Genomic DNA, 17705 nt, shown 5'->3' on the forward strand with positions numbered 1-17705 from the left:
TCTGTATCTTCTACATAAGGAAGAATTTCATCCAGAAGTGGGCGGATGGGAGCCAAGCTAAATTTTTCTTTTAACAACTGGAATACCTTATGCGGACCATCGATCCAAAAGAAGGCCATCTTTTTTTCTTGGTAAATTCATCGGAGGTAACGTAACTATAGCAAACCATTAATACATTGCATTTACAAATGGCTGATCCCTGACACACAGTTCTGTAGGTCTTTAACGGCGGTAGGTATCTTCCACTGCAACAATGCCTTGATCTTAATCTGATCCATCTAGCCCAATAGAGCTGATAAAATGAAACCCAGTATTAAAACCAGAGACTGATCAAAGGCCCATTTTTCCAGCTTAACATACAAACACTGATGATGCAGATGTTCCAGCATCATCCAACATGCTGCTAATATTCCCATGTAGAGCATGGGAATATCATCTAAATATACCAATACACAGGAATTGGGAAGATCTCTGAAAATGTCATTAATCAGCTGATAAAGTGCTGTAGGGTTGTTATACAACCCAAAGAGCAGCTCCTCCTACTCATGAGGGCCAAATAATGAATGCTGTCTTCCATTCGTCACAGGCACAAATTCACACCACGTTATGTGCTCCCTTCTTAGATTGAGCTTTGTAAAAACTTGACAAAGATAGTCAAACAAAACAGAAATGAGAGACAAAGGATGTCAATTGTCTATCAGGACAGCATTCAATTTAAAACAAATCCTGTGTGTACTGTTTGAATTGGCCAGAAAATAATTTGCAGTAGAAGGGAATGACATATGACCCCCTCCCGCCACCCCCCAGCGCTTTTGGAGATTCTCCCGTAAATTTCATTGCAGTTCCTCATCTTCCTGAACAGGTAATGAATAAACATATCCATGAGACAAGGGTTTATCCCGCATCAAATCAATGGCGCTGTCATAACTGCAATGATGAGGCAACACTTCTGCTGCAGAACACATCTGAATACTGGCATTATGTGTAGGCAGTACCAGCTCCACTCACCTCTTTGGCTGAACAGTAGTAGAGACTATTCGTTGACTCCTATTAGCTTGCTCTGTTGGTCTTAAATGTTGCTTAAAATATAAGATCAGTATGATTTCTTTAAACCAATCCATTGGGGCGTTTTTGTGTACTCAGTATGAGAGGAATATTTGGGGTATCCATGATGTCAATTGTATCTTTTCAAAATATCCCACCTACGAACCAAGGAAATAACTGTGGTCTATGAAGTTACACCCCTAGATGTTAAAGCACTGCCATGTCTGAACTAATATAATAGTCTCTGCCTGGGTCTTTGCTTCTTCTGAATATTATGTTCTACAAAAAACTATGTATCCATAAATAGTCTAGTGGTTTCTGAATCCTGTAACATGAATAACAAAATTGGCATGCTGATAAACGGAATGTTATACCTGTTTGCCCAACACACCTCCACCGCCTATGGCCGAGCACTGTTTCCCTAAAGCTGGGGACCCTTCTGGACCTAGTATCCCTTTAAACCACAATACATTCAAAGGTGTTACCTTGGCCTTCCTGGTCTCCGTTGTCTGATTTTTGTAAGGCCCCAATCTGCATGGGTTACTTTATGCCTAGTGCTGGTGCTGCATTTCGATCTGTGAATGAGATACTCACTACTGGTAGTCTCCCATTTCTTCACTTTTATTTTTTTTTAGATGCTGTTCAGTTTGTAAAGCTGCTTTAATAGTGCATGTTTCAGGGTGGGGAATTGTGTGGTATTTTTGTATCTCTTCCTTTAGAACATTATAAAAGCTGGCTGCAATGACTTCATCACTCCACTGGTCGTCTGACACCAGCTGTTGGAGCTGTGTTATACACGGAAGCATATCTCCATTTCCTTGCTTGACCTACAACGTTTCCATCTGTTGCAACAGCTTTTACTTGTCACCTTTCAAACAATGAATGTAAATTATGTACAGCAGGAATCATAATTTTGCAAACAAGGGCACTCTTTCAAAACGAATGGTGTAGCCTGACCTAGGGCATCCATACATTTCTGGTGATCTCCTGAAAACGTTTCCAGTCAAGCTAAAGGTGATGTACTGGTTCAGAATGCATCGAATAAGTGCTATGAGATATGGATTGTACAAAAGGATCAGCTCCCCCAAAACCAGAAGCTGTTCCTCCGGAGGAACCATTGTCTGTAATCTTAGCCTGTTATTTGTTAACCATATCTAGTAGTATTGAGTTTTCACCTCCATTTGTAAAGCATGCAATCCCTGGGCTATTGCTAAATGGGATTTGCATCTGAACCCATCATTATATTGGGCAGTCAAACTGTTATGATAGAAACCAATGCAAGTTCTCTAGCCTCCACAACCTTTACTCGGGTAATGTATCACAATGTTCTTCACAGCAGTGGATCAAGAGACCATCCTATCTCCTCAAAAACCTCAGTATTTAATCTCTTAAAGTCTCCAAATGTATGTATTTGTATATATTTCAGCAATAGCAATTCAAGGTTCCAATGGATATTACATAATACACTCTTGCACAAGACTAAACGCTCTCACCAGTTAAACTTGCTGTATTACTTTCAATCAATTGTTGGTGCTGTGCAAAGGTACAAAAAAAGACCACCTTTGCTGCATGTTACACTGCTAACTGCCAACTACTGCGCACTTTTCCAAGCACTTGCGCGCACTCACGTGCTGCAAGTGCTGTTTATGCTCTCCAGGCAGTTTAGTCAATCTCGCCAGCCAGAAACAATATCACCCAGCACCGAATTCCACGCAGAATCAGCATCCAACTACCAACTGCTGTGCACTTCTCCAAGCACTTGCTCACGCTGAAAATATTGTATTGCCCCAAGGGAGAACAGTATTTTCATCTTAATATAGCAGTACTGTAGAACTGAGATTTGGGGTTCAGACTGAGAAAAGAACTTCGAGAAAGAGCATTTTGGAACATACTTGTATTTCTCAAAGTGCAGCTCTGGGAGTTGACATTGGGGCCTTCTTCAAATACAAAAGAGTAAGAGATTGTCCCAACAGAGTACAAGTGAAAAATATATTTTCTGGAAAGGACAATCTGGTGAAAAAGGCCTGGAGGGGAAATATTTGTTACTGTCCCAATCAGCAACTTTATTAAAGGAGGTGAAGAAAGAACTGTGTTTAAATGTGTTTATATTGTCCAAAATCAGTGTCATGCGCTCCGCGTACCACAGAATTAAAAAAAAATAGACAGATTGAGTAGACAAAAATAAATGTCAAGATCGCCCGTGAGAAACTGAACCAGTTATTTTGGAAAGATGTGTCTACAATTGACCCTTCTCAACAACCTTATCTCAGAGCTTTGTCAAGGCCACAAGAGAGATTTAATTGCACAAGCTAGTTGTGATAGGGTTCCATTGGCTAGAAACATGCAAACATGGAACACATGTGAGGGCCACCAGTGTAAAGGCTGCCCAGGGGAGGTGGAAAATCTGGAGCACTCTTTACTTTACTGTCCCAGCTATAGTCTAGAGAGAAATCAGTGTATAGCTCTGTGTTGAGGAATGGAGGTTACACAAAAGCAATGCTTCTATGCAATGTTTACTTGGAGATTTTGATCAGACTGTTATAGGACGTGTGGCCTCCATTTAGGTGGCTGCCTGCAAGATCAGATCCCTGCTGGCTATCCTAAACTCGTAGATCTAGGATGTGTAACTGTTTTGAATTCTATCCCTGGCCTTTATAGGAATCTTTCTTGGATTTTAAGTTGTATTAGATTCCAATTAAATGTAGCTCATTGACATCTTTTGGGGTAAGAAGTTGATATTTCAGGCGGAATTCGTTCATGGTATCTTCCTAGGTTAAACTAACCTACTTTTCTATTTAAACATCTGAAGGTTATGAGGTGATCAGACTTTTTCCACTTTCCTTTTGCAAGTGTGGATTTCTATTTCATAGGGTCTGAATATTGGTTGCAATCCCCGAGTGAAAAGCAAGCATTAACTTGAACCATATGGCCATATGTTCCCGGAGATTATTTAACTAAAGTTTAGTAAATCTCCTAATGGTTTATTGTGAGCAGTTTTTTGTGTATTTATGTACAAATGTACACCTTGCTGGTCAGTTTTACTTGTGTTCTTTATTTATTGTTGTAGATCTATGGCTATGTATTCAACAACATCCACTCCGTTCAACTGGAAGCCGCACTTCTTTCTGCGCTAAGCATTGTCCTGCTTCTCATTGTTAAAAAGGTTAATGAAAAGTTCCGGCGTCGGATTAAAATAATTATTCCAGTCGATCTGATTTTGGTAAGCATACATCAACTCTTAACCATTTATTTCACTGAGCACACCACATGTCGCTTATAAAAAAAAAAAAAAAATGAGAACCTTAAGATTACAAATTATTGTGCCTCCTTGTACAAACTAGATTACAACATTTTAATAAACTATACCTTCAGACAAAATGGTGCATACAAAAACCACCACTTCTTGCTGTTCCTTGTTTCTAAACGTTGGACGGTTTTTGCCCTGCATTACGCGAGCTTTAGTGCAGCTAGCGTGTTCAGATTTTAGGATCTGATGGCTCTGCACGACACATGTAAATATTATGATACTGTAGAAAAACAAGGATTAATGTTAGAATTGGAAGTAACTAAGATCATTATCTAAGGAGTTGCCCACATGTTAATGTGCATTTAGTTGGAATTTTCAGGGGAGAGCCTGAAGATCCGTCAATGGATGTGTCATTGGTGTTGAGCCAATAGTGGCTTCCATCTGCTTCTGTGAATCTCTGAATATTTCACTTTGTAAACGTGCCTTTGACCCAAGTGAAGACACCTGCATCCTAGAAAAGTGGTGCAAACACTCGTTTTTGTGAGATAACAAATGACATGTTCACAGCATTATAAGATTTGCCAAGGGGTTTTATTTTCCTCAACCTGCGTTCTTTGAATAACTCTTGCTTTCCCTTCTTCTGTTGTGCTTTGTTTTGAACAGGCTCCCAGTACTAGACGTAGGCGGAGTAGATGCTCCCCATTGGAAATGGGAAGAGTTTGGCGACAGACAGAGAGTGAGCTCAGAGCGGAATTTGGACTCCCTAAAAAGTGTGCTTTGGCCATCTTCGAGGCTCGTGCATCTACTGTGTCCCTTCCACTTTCACACTTGCTTTTGTTAGGAAATGTCTGAGAAGATATATTTTGAAAGTCGAAGACCTGGTCAGCTTTTGATGAGATATTGTCCGGCAAGATTACATTTGCCACCACTCGCCCACCCAGACCATACGTCAGTCTCCCTGTGCCCCCACAGAAATGCAGGACTCAATTTGAAGACCACAAGAAAAATGTACTTGAACAAGACAGAAAGGGAAACCTGCAGTGTGGGCGGGGGGGCTGATCACCTGCCACAGAGACCAGTTCTAGACATGTCCTATTAGAAGGTCTGTCTAAAGTGTTTAATTTACAGACACAAGACCAAATGTCCACCTTACATCATGTGCCAAGAACAATGACCCCAGTTTTAAATTCATGTCCAGGATATAATATAACCTCCTTTGCAGTTCCTACAAGCACAATTAGTAGTTAGTAGAGCTGGAACAATCAGTAAGGGTGGACTTGAGTGCAGAGGAGGAAGAATACCTACCATGGACGAATTAGAGGAACAGGCAGACGAATGGGAACGACTTGAGAACGATGCCCAAGAGGTGGAGGAAATACAGCCCAGGAGCCCTGATATATTACCTCAACCTCAGCCAGCCCTTGCCGCTTCCAGGAATCTTCCTACTAGATTAGTCGAGGCCGGGGGTGATCTAACAGCAAACAGCATCTGTTTGATCAAGAACCTGTATAAAAATGGTGAATGGCTACCATGATCTGAGTGCTTAATCCTTCTACACTCAGTCCCGAAACTAGGTGTCCTGAAGTCCGAGGACTTTCAGTTTGTGGAGCCACTAAAAAGCCTTAATCCCTGTGTTTCCGCCCTACACTGTAAGTTCTTATCCACCGCACAGATGCTCAGGAAATATCGTGATGAGCTGTGGGCTGTGGATGTTGAGATTGATGCAGACTTGGATGAAGCTGACCCCAGCGCCGAACATGAGGAAATGGGTGGGTTGGTCAATTTGGTGGTGTGCCCCTTGATTCCTAAGGGAAAGAAAGTAGAAGTCACAGATGTCCAGCTGGTCCTAAAATGGCTGCCGGAATCTCTCCATGAGGTGTTACCAAAACATTGAAATTTGTCATTATTGTCTTGGAATTGTAGAGAATTCGCACATCCGTTGGCTCCGGAGGGATCCGTAAACTTTGTTGCGAAACATAGTCTAATATGCCTACAAGAGACATGGGCAATGTACATCCTTCTACTTGATGGTTATATGAACTATCAATCCTTTGCTAAAAGGGGTGTGAAAGGTAGACCATTTGGAGGGCTTCTGATAGGAGTGGCTAGCTCTTTGACCTTGAGGCGGATACCATACAATCAAGATAACAATATGCTGCCAGTTGAGGTTGAGTATGGTCCTAAGGATAACAGGGGGACATTTTTACTAATAAATCTATATAATCCTCCACACGCCTTGATAAGTGAACCTCTTCAAGAAGCCCTTCATGAGTTATTAGCCTCTTGGTCGGTCCTACCTGGAAATAGAGCGGTAATTGTTGTGGGCGTCTTTAACTGTCGCATGCCTGCTGAGGGAGGGAAGCACCCACAAAATCCTAAATTAAGAGAGAAACGTCTATTGATCCACACTAAAACTGTCATTGAGGGGCCAAGTTGGCGCCAATTGTTTGACGAATGGGACCTAGAAATGTTGAATGGTTATACTATCAGTGACCACCCCGGGAAACATACTTGGTCTAATGGGTCGCATTGTAATATACTCGATTACATATTTATGTGCCCTAAAATGTTGCTTGATGTTGACGATATGATTGTATCATCAAACAAATGGAGTGATCATTCTGCACTCCGATGTGTTTTAAACATCCAGAAAAGAGTACCGGATAAGAGCAATATGGGCACAGTACATGTAAACAAAGCAGGTACAAATATAAGGTGTTCGGCTAAGAACATAAACCAGGCCACATTAGTACTTGAGATTGACAAATGGCCCAACTTACCCGATTTCAACTACATGTCCATTCAATCATTAGAACACTGGATAAAGGTCTTTTTTTGTACACATGCCTCAGTTCCAACCATGAGGATGACCAGACCGGAGGGAGGGCTCCCCCCGTTTAACAAGAAGATTAGGGATGCCAAGAGGGACCTGAGAAGGGAACTGCGGATAAGCAAGAAAAAGCTGGGCCCTTCTGAAGAATTAGGTGTGATTGCAAGGAAAATTAAAAACAAATATAGAGCATATATCAAAAATGTAACATTTGCTGAAAAAACCTTGGCTTATCAGAAATTAGTCCAGACCATCTGCTCCAAAAATACGCATAGCATCTGGTCACTCCTTGGGGAAGCCAGGGAGACAGTTAAGGGCCAATTGGTTAACCCTATTAAAGCTGAGGATTGGGTAAATTTCCTAGTAGGCCGTAATGCTATATTACAGCGAGAAAAGACTTGCCATCAGATAGCCTTGGCACCCATTATGCCCTTTGATATATCATAAATGGCTATAATTAACAAGATAAAGACTCTTAAATCCTCCAGAGCAACGGGACCTAAAGGTCTAGCCAACATAGTCATTAAGAATCAGCCCGAGTTTTGGGCGAGTTTGTTGGCTATACTGTTTGAAAAGATAATGGCGCAGGGGTCAATACCAAGCTCATGGCAGACGGTCGTATTGATACCTGTATTCAAAAAGGGTAACCAGTTAGATCCTAATAATTATCGGCTACCCTCCTTGTTGGATACAATAGGTAAACTGTTTGCCTCCCTACTGCTCAAGGAGCTCTAGTCATGGGTTGACGAGGCTGATATGTTGTCCAAATTCCAATGTGGATTTAGGAAAGGCTATTCGACGAGTCATAATCTTATGGTCATGAATTTGCTGAGATCAAGGGCCCGTAGAAAGGGTGAACCGCCGCTATATGCTTTATACATCGATTTCAAAGCAGCCTTCGATATGGTCCCTAGAGAACGTCTTTGGTCTAAACTTACCGCCCTAGGCTGCCCAGCTGGAATTCTGTATTACCTTAGACTGTTGCACCATAACACCTCAGTCAGGTTGAAATTAGACCAAGAGGGACATCTGACTGATAAAGTGCAGCAGAACAGGGGGGTGAAACAGGGCTGTGTGACTGCCCCTCTGATATACAATCTTTACGTCCATGACATACCAGTGGCTATAACTGCCGCTTCCAATTGCCCCCTAAAATTGGGGAGGCGGTTTGCTCTGTCATGGCATACGCAGACGACTTGGTCATTTTTGATCATATGATCAGTGGTCTGCGTAGATCGGCTACGGCATTGTGGGATTATGCTAAATGTAATGGGCTCACCATTAACCTTGATAAAACTAAGGTCCTGCAATTTACCAACAAAAGAGTATCACGCATTAACCTTATGGTGTGCAATATCATAATCCCCTATGCACCGCAATATCGCTATTTGGGTATTGATTTTGAGCCTAGCAGGGAATAAGTGGCATGCAAGCACTTCCAGAGCACGCGCGCAGTGCAGGTTACAGCGTTCATTGCTAGCTTCACAAAGAAACAAGGAGGCTTCACGCTATGGGGCACACGCCAACTTTATCTGCAAGTATTCACCCCCATGATGACCTATGGGCTAGAGGCGCTATTTGATCTAGATCACAGCTGGCTTCAGGTCATAGAGAGGAAATTTTGGCGGCGGGTATTGGGCCTAGCACCAGGTATCCCAATGCTCATTATACGTTTGGAATTGGGAATACCTTCATTGAAAGCTATTGTCATGAAAAAGAGGTCTGGGCTATTCCTGAAAATGCGTAGCGGTACAACGAATCCTCTGTTGACACCAATTAACCAGGAAATAGGCAAGAAGCAAAATCCCCTCTCACCCGCTGTTAAAATGGTAAAATAGCTTGCTGATATAGGATGGTCTTGGCGAGAAGGGGGTTACTCTAAGCAGCTCCAGAAGGCTCTTGACAAGCGTATTGAAATGTGGGACTGGCTGGAGAACTTTGCCCATCGCAGTTCATTGAAACGCTATAAATTTGCCCAATTTAGGCTTTATCCATTTATGAAACCTCAAGACTACCTCAATCTGTGCCCCTCCAAAAGACTGCAATGCTTTATACTCCTATTAAGAATGGACCAGCTGGAAGAGCCAATCGCCTCGTGCTCCCGGCGGCCGCGGAATATATCCTGTAATTATTCCGTACATCGGAACCACCCGACCCCAAGACCCAGCACCCCGGTGGCGGACGTCCCCAGGCAACAATAGCTGCGGCCCGGGGCGAAATCGGTGACGGAAAGGCGAAGAACGCGGCCCCGGAGTCGCTGGTGTGAGACTTGCCGCCATTTCCGCGCGGCTGCAGAGTGGCCGCTCCGCCCCTCCCCCCCTGAGCCATCGAGGTGCGGGGACTTCATAGAAGGCAGAAGACGGCCCCGAACCTACAGACTGCAGCCCGGAGTACCTCTCTCTCCGAGCCACGCAAGACAGCCAGACGCCTGCCCACGCTGCCGGGCCGGACCGGACGGCATAGGGGAGGAAGAGGACGGGACACGGGACACGGTGCTGAAATCTCTCTGCCCCTCCCCCCCCACCACCAGGGTTGAGCCGCGACGCAGACACGGGCAACACGGTCTCGCGCTCCCCCTAACAATACCGACAAGGTACGTGGAACCTCCCCCCCCTCGACGAACCGAGGAACGGCGTCCCGCACAAAGGAAGGGGTACACCCCCCCTCCAACGACAACAACGAAGATGAGGGAAGGGGATTGAAGGCGCTCTCCGCCCCCACCTCTAGGAGCACCCTGTACGGGTGACTGGGCGCATAACCTCACCCCCACACTGCGAAAGGGCTTCATAAGCCCGAAGGACTGGCCACAAAGCGGCAACCTTGGGACGCGATTGTTGGGGGCACGAAGGCCTCTGTTGCAGGACCCATAGCCCCACTGGCCAAAAGCTTCTGGACACACACCCCACAAAGGGGAACTACTCCCGGTGAAGACGAGCATTGGGGCAACCCCCCCCGCCGCAGATCAAGGGCCTCGGGCACCATTACCGCTGGGAGACCGGGCCGTCACTCTACAACCAGGCCCCTGGGAGGATAATACTCCTACAGAAGTGCACGCGGTGGGGTGTGCGTGACTGGCGCCGGAGACAGCGCCCCTCTGCGCTTCAATCCACTCAGGAACAGTACACATTCGAGACGGTGGGCACGGTCCTCACGTGTATGCCCCTACCATTGTTTCGAGACAGAGTGGGAAAAGATAAGACTGACAAGCCCACCCCGACTTGGTGCCCTAGACGATCCCCGCGGGGCATCCGCACGACCCACCCGGGCCTAAATCCTCACATAAAACACCGGCTCGGCCATGGGCAAAGACAAGGTCAAGCGACAAACCCTGCAGAGTAAAATGGACCTTTACACAGTGGAGGCCCCCGTCCGCCAGTAGACACAAAACCCGGCGGAAGCAGGCAACATGGAAGGAACTCGGGACCCCCAACTCTCCCTGAACGACTTAATGAAGGCAATTGGGGCCTCGAGAACCTCGCTGGAACTTAAAATAGGAGGTGTCTCCACGGAAGTATCTCTCCTTCGCCAAGATCTCCGCAACCTGTCGTCCAGGGTCGGAGAAGCGGAACAAAGGGTGTCCGATACAGAAGATAACGTCTGCCAGCTGGAACAACAACTAGCCATAATCGCCCAGAAAGTTAACCAACTTGAATACCGGGCCGTAGACAGTGAGGGCAGAGCACGCCGCAACAACCTCAGGATTCTCGGGATCCCGGAAAAAGAGGAAGGCCCTAGTGTTGAACTTTTCCTAGAGGACTGGCTACCTCATGTCTTTGCCCCCAAGAAATTGTCGAAATTCTTCTCTATCGAGAGAGCACATAGGGTACCCACTGGGAGACCCACCCCAGGAGCCCCTCCTAGAACAATAATAGCACGCCTCCTCAACTACCAGGACCGAGACGCTATCCTGCAGATGGCACGGGCCTCCGGCCCAATCACATACAACGGCTATAGAGTGGGGTTTTTCCCAGACTATACCAAAGAGGTCCAGAAGGCCCGCCAGTCATACGACTCTGTCAAGAAGAAACTTCACTCCTTGTCAATTAAGTTTGCTCTCTTCTTCCCGGTGATACTCAAGGTCCACCACGAGGGCACGACCCATTTATTCCACAATCCCAAAGAAGCATGGGACTGGCTTGAAACACAGATGCTCAATGGGCCCATGGCCCGACGCTCGCCCTCCGGACCGCCTGCGCGCAAACCCGGGCCCGGGCAGCGCTCGCCACCCTTCACCCGGACAGACCCGGAAACCGCATCGCCATAGCATCCCACCCAAAACACCACTGAGAACGGATGAGGTCTGGGCACCACAGAACCGAACTGGCTACGTAACAACACGGAAACTGCATCATTGCGGCCGCCACCATTCAGGTACCGCAGTCTCCACAAGGGCTACCACCCTAGGTCGGGTCATCCCGACGCAGTTTAAGTTCACCAAGTTATAAGTTCAATGTTTGGAAAGATGGAAACCAACGAGAACAGACAAGGCAAACAAATACTGTTCTGGGCCAGGACCAGAGACACAAGTGTCTACCAGCCTTCAGGCGCTCCAGTGCGAAGCGGCCCCCGGATGTCCCCCCCGAGAGGAAAACAACACACGTCCCCAAGGGGAAAAATGCAACAGCCACTAATCCTCCCTGCTACCACGCCAAATAGACTCACGCAGACAGGATGAACTCCAACAAGCTGACAATACTGTCCTGGAACGTCAATGGCCTCGGCTCTAGCATAAAGCGGAGACTGGTGCTCCAGTACCTAAACCGACACTCCCCGGACATTGCCCTCTTAAACGAAACGCACTTGATAGGCACAAACACCAACTTTTTCAAAAGGTCCAACTACTCGAATGTCTACCATGCCGGATTCACGAAAGGAGCCAGGGGCACAATGATTCTCGTCCACAAGAGAGTCCCTCTCCAGGTTAGGAAGATCAGGGCGGACCCCCGGGGTCGCTATGTATTGATGCTAGCGGACATCTGGGGTGAGAAATGGGGCCTGGTAGCAATCTATGCCCCCTCCCACGCTGACGAAAGAACTGCTCACCGAGCTTCAGAGCTTGCTCCTGGAGGAGGAGGCTGATGTGTGGGTGCTCGGAGGGGACTTTAACGAAGTAATGGACATCACATTCGACAGAACCTATAGGCGAGCTGGAACAGGTCCCACCTCCACACCGCTCGCCATGTTTGCCGAGGCCTCAGGAATGGTGGACGCGTGGCACACATTTCATGGAGAAGAGGCAGGGTTCTCCTTCTACTCAGGTGTCCACAAATCATTCTCCAGGATCGACTACACCTTCGTCCCCCGCAACATGACCCACAGGCTTCTCAACGCTGCATTCCTCACGAGAGGAATTTCGGACCACTCCCCGCTTCTTTTAACTCTGAAGAAATCCTCCTGTCGCCCGGATCGTAATCGGTGCCTAAATACATACCATCTCCGTCTTCCTGAAATTGCGGAGGAGCTGGAAAAGAGGACAACGGAATACTTCGAAATTAATGAGGGCTCGGTGGATTGCCCGATCTCTGTCTGGGAGGCATACAAAACAGTCCTACGAGGGGAGGCTATTTCCACGGTTTCCGCCTACCAACAACGCCAAGAAGATCAGGGAAGCAGAAACACGCGTCCTGGAATGTGAGCGACAAATCCTTATACAAAACACCCAAGAAGCAAAGGAAGCGATGCTCACGGCGCAAGACGCCCTCAGTAACCTATCCCTAGACAACGCTCGAACTGCCCACCAATTAGCCCGGAGCCAAATATACGAAGGGGGCGACAAAGCTAACAAGACTCTGGCCTGGTTGGAGAGACGCGAGCAAAGCAGGGGACACGTAAGGGCAATCAGATCGCCGGACGGGACATTGTTGACAGAAGACTCGGATATCGTAGAGGCATTCGCCACCTATTATAAAAATCTCTATACCCCACCTATTGGGAATCCATCAGTTGAACCCTCTCAATACCTCGACCGCATCGAGGTTCCGATACTCCCGCAGCACCAATCGGATCTCCTGAATGCGGACATCACTGACACCGAGGTATAAGATGCACTGGCGCAACTCCAACCCGGGAAAACTGCGGGCCCTAATGGGTTCCCAACTGAAACGTGGAAGTGCCTCGAAGGCATGCTACCTGTCCACATGCACCGCATGTTTCTACGCAGCAAGGAACTGGGAGCCCTTCCCCCAGACCTCAAGAAGGCATGCATAGTTGTCATACATAAGCCTGGGAAACCCCCGGAGGAATGCGCCTCTTATCGTCCGATATCCTTGATCAATGGTGAAGCGAAGGTCCTTGCCAAAAAACTCGCTAACAGACTGCTGCAAGTGATCGAGACCCTCGTCCACCCGGACCAATGTGGTTTTATGCCCAATAAATCAACTCGGATGAACCTACGCAGAGTCCAATTGGCACTGTCCAGGGCAAAGGAAATACCAGCCCCACTCGCCCTCCTGGCGGTGGACTTCGAAAAAGCTTTTGACTCTGTGGGGTGGGATGCTTTGTGGGAAATCATGGCTAGGATGAATCTGGGGCAGGCATTTATATCCTGGGTAAAACTTTTATATGCATCCCCGGAAGCCACGGTGAGGGTGAACGGCAGGTGCTCCAAACCTTTCCTCCTGGGTCGGGGCACGAGACAGGGATGCCTGCTGTCCCCACTCCTCTTCCTCCTTGCCATCGAGCCGCTAGCGATTGAGCTCAGAGCTAACACCAACTGGACTGGTTTCGCCTGGCCGGGAGGAGGAGAAGACCGTCTTTCGCTCTATGCGGACGACCTGCTCTTATACCTCAGTAACCCGAATATCTCATGCCCGGTGGTATCCCGCATACTCAGGGAATATCAGTACTTTGCAGGCCTGAAGGTTAATGAGGCCAAAACCATCTTCTTACCGATCCATGGTGGCGAATCGGCGATCCCGGAGACCTGCCCATATCACGTCTCTATCAGGGAACTCAAATACCTGGGTATACGGCTTGACCCGACGCTTGATGGGTTCCCCCGGCTTAATATACAACCGGTCATCGAGCGGTTCAACAGAGACACCCCCCATTGGCAATCTCTTCCCCTATCGCTAATGGGCCGGGCCGCATTATTCAAAATGATGACCCTCCCCAGACTATTGTATGTCCTCAAACGCCCCATTCCCCCCTCCCCCGAGAAACATTCGCACTCATTGACAAGAACCTCCGCACACTGCTATGGGGCGGGAAACAATCCAGGATAGCCCTTGTTACGCTCCAAAGATCGGTGTGGGAGGGAGGCATCGGTTTACCCTGCATACGCACCTATTACCTGGCCACACAGATAGGGGTGGTGAATGACTGGATCCACGCGGCTAAGGGCAAAGTGGGAAAGGGATCTGGGCCCCCTGGAACCTGAAGATTGGGTGGAGGCGTTAATGTCCCCCAGAGAAATTGGAATGGAATCCAAGCTCAGACTAATACAGCTGAGGATTCTCCATCGTTCATACCACTCACGCACTGCAATGGCCAGATGGGGGGGAATAGAAGACGGGACATGTGTCTGCTGCAAAACTGAACCCGCCACCTTCTACCATATGATATGGGACTGTCGGGCGATACAGGCCTGTGTCAACACAATCTCAGCCGCTCTGGCGACACCAATACCTAGGGACCCCAAGATGATACTCTTGGGCATTGGGGGTGAAGTAGACCTGCCAAATATGAAAAAATGTTCTTGGCAATTGCACTGGGGGCAGGCAAGAGACTTATTGCAGCCAATTGGGGATCTGCCGAACCATTGAGCCTGAACCGTTGGAGTAATGAGTTGGACAGGTGCACAACCTTAGAGCGCCGGATCTATAATGCAAGGGGCTGTCCCCGCAAATTCGAAAAAAATATGGGGTAAATGGTTAGACGCTCATTGAGACCCGCGGTGGGGGAAACGCTGCTAGCATTGTTTGCCTGCCTTGTCCTATTGATGTCTTGCGGTCCTCGGCCCTACGGGCCCTGTTGCTATGGATAACTGCCTTCAACGTGTACACTGCTGATTCATGTCTTATTCATGTACGTTTCTCTGTTATGTTGTTGTTAAAAATTCAATAAACAGAGTTTAAAAAAAAAAAAAAGAATGGACCAGCTCCCAACCTTATTGGTCACGGGCAGAAGAGAGTGGACCCTGGTGGAACAACGTACCTGCCGATTGTGTAAAGTAGTCCATGCGCTGGAGACAGCTCAACATGTATTGACACAATGTGGAAGTATGATAGACGTAATTCATCACCATATTGGAAAGTTTAACCATGATTTGGCAGCAATCTCTGATTCATTATTTTGGCACCACTGTATAAACTCGGAGCGTATTCGAGTCTTGACTGCCCTATATAACATCTGGTTTAGGATAGAGGAAATACTGGGCATCAAGATCTGAATACTTTGTCCATATTACAACCTTAGACTCTGCCTATACCAAGGAACATTGAAGTCTGTGGCGACAAATGTACTATAATGTCCTGATACTCTGAAAAGTGTTTTAATTTATGTAAACCTCTACTCCTTGTTAGCTAAGGTGGCATACTTTGGACATGTTATAGGTTTTCGGTATGATTGTTATTTTTAATCCCTAATTTTCCTAAAAATTGACATCTATATTTATTGCTATTTTATTGTATTGTTATCATCCTATGTCATGTTATATTATTTGATTTCAGAATAATTTCTTGTTTAATTATTGGTTGTTATGTGCAACGTTTATCAACTAAACTGTAACACATTAAATACATTATTATTATTAGTAGTTATGCTGTCCTATGCAAGAGTGCTTCCAAGTCCTTTCACCTTCACAATATGTATACAATTATGGGCTACAGATACATGTATAGCCAAAGTATATATGCCCATCCACTTAGAATACAAAAGGTCACTTTTGGAATATAAATGTGATGGTGGATAAACTCCATTCACACTCGTTTTCAAACCTCCTGATTAACCCATAGTTTGTCAGCCTGACACGCCTTTACAGAAGGAGAAAGACCATATGCAAATAAGGCTTGGTTCCTGGCCAAAAAGGTGCATTCCAGGCAGCAGGAAAAACGATGGCACATTGTTTCTGCAGAAGAGCGCAGGCAATCCCCGCAGACATGCTTTGACATCACTGGGATGCATCATCAGTTATGTGCATCTTGGGTCTCTAAGCCCAAGAAAAGTCAATCATTTTGCACATTTTACAGGGAGTCATAATGGGCAATTCACGTTTCTTGCATCTACCATGGGAGTTGTATGCTCAGATGGGGCTACATCACTTGCTGTGCCTAGAGTTCCAAGCAACACCTCACCAATGGCACCCAACGAGTTGTCTGAAGTTGCTTGTGGTCTTGTAGAAGACATGTCACTTCGTGATTCAGGCTGGAATGCTATTTTGAGTTGGGACCAAGCGTACTTTGCATGTGCCTTTCCCCTTATAATGGCATTTCAGACTGAGAAATAAGGCTGGCCAGAGCAATGCCAGTTGTTACAGCGTATTCAAAATCTTCCATCCACCACTTACCAGTTTTGCCTAAATTCCCTAATTTCGACACGTATGCCCAGAAATGGGTCCCAAGCTTTCTGTGCCTAGCTACCTAAGGCACAACATATTCCTTGTGGTGTCATGCAGAAAGGATGCAACTTCGTAGCTTGGGTTGGACTGCCCTTCTTAGCAGCATATGGCAGCATTTTGCAATCTGAACCGTTTAAGAAATGAACATTCAGTCATGGATAGTGACTAATATAGGGTCAAGCCTTTATATTCACTTATAAACCAAGCAGCATTTGTAACCGGTACACCTCGGGTACCAAACATTGTGCTATGTTCGACTTTAAGGAATGGCTCCTATCTTGCACATTCTTTCAGCTACTGCACCTACAAACATTCAGAGCAACACAAATAACGTTTTTGCAAAATGTGACCAATCTGGCTTTTAGCTATAGTTCTCAAACGCTGTTGTTGTGGTCGGTGTCAGTTCATGGCTCTGCGCAGTTGGTCCAGTGGCATTTCCGTCATTGGTCGTCTGCGCTGGTCGAATATTAGTAGGTGGGAATTTTTTGCCAGGTTGTGTAGCATGAGGCATATTTGCAGAAGTTCTGCAGTCTTCACCGGAGTGATTTGGCATCGGCTTATGCCTTGGGGATCACACATGAGGCATCATTTCAGGATGCCAATGGTGGCTCTCTGGATGGCACATCTTCTCTGTGTGGGCCCTTTTGTAACACTTAATGGGGCTCATTACGAGTTTGCCAGCATCACGCCGGTAATTCCGGAGGGATACTGACAAACTGTGCCTACCGTTTGCGCCGCCTGATATTACAATGGCAGAAAGGGTGGTGAGTTCTCATTTCACTGAGTCCCATAGGACTTCATGGATGGGATTGCCGGAATCTGGCATTTATTTGCCGGTAGGGGCCTGATTCACCGGCAGGTGCCAGAATTACTGCCATTTTTTCCAGGCCAGGTAAGTTATAATGAGCCCCAATCTCTCTTGTTATGGGTTTGTTGACTAATGCCATTAGCCATGTGTTCAGAGGGTTTCTCCTGTCACGTGCGTAGAAGAGAAAGGTGGTGTTACATGATGACGCATGTCTTGTATG

General features: G+C 46.6%; 1 protein-coding gene across 1 annotated transcript in view; it reads left to right on the forward strand.

The window, feature by feature from the left end:
- Positions 1-17705, forward strand: part of SLC26A7 (solute carrier family 26 member 7) — an 888192-nt gene that overhangs the window by 384159 nt on the left and 486328 nt on the right. The window contains exon 5 of the mRNA XM_069622129.1: positions 4112-4264. Coding sequence (XP_069478230.1) covers positions 4112-4264 — 153 coding nt within the window. The remainder of the gene's footprint in view (positions 1-4111; positions 4265-17705) is intronic.

Source organism: Ambystoma mexicanum, chromosome 5q (assembly GCF_040938575.1).
Source record: "Ambystoma mexicanum isolate Mex_15411 chromosome 5q, UKY_AmexF1_1, whole genome shotgun sequence".
NCBI lineage: Eukaryota > Metazoa > Chordata > Amphibia > Caudata > Ambystomatidae > Ambystoma > Ambystoma mexicanum.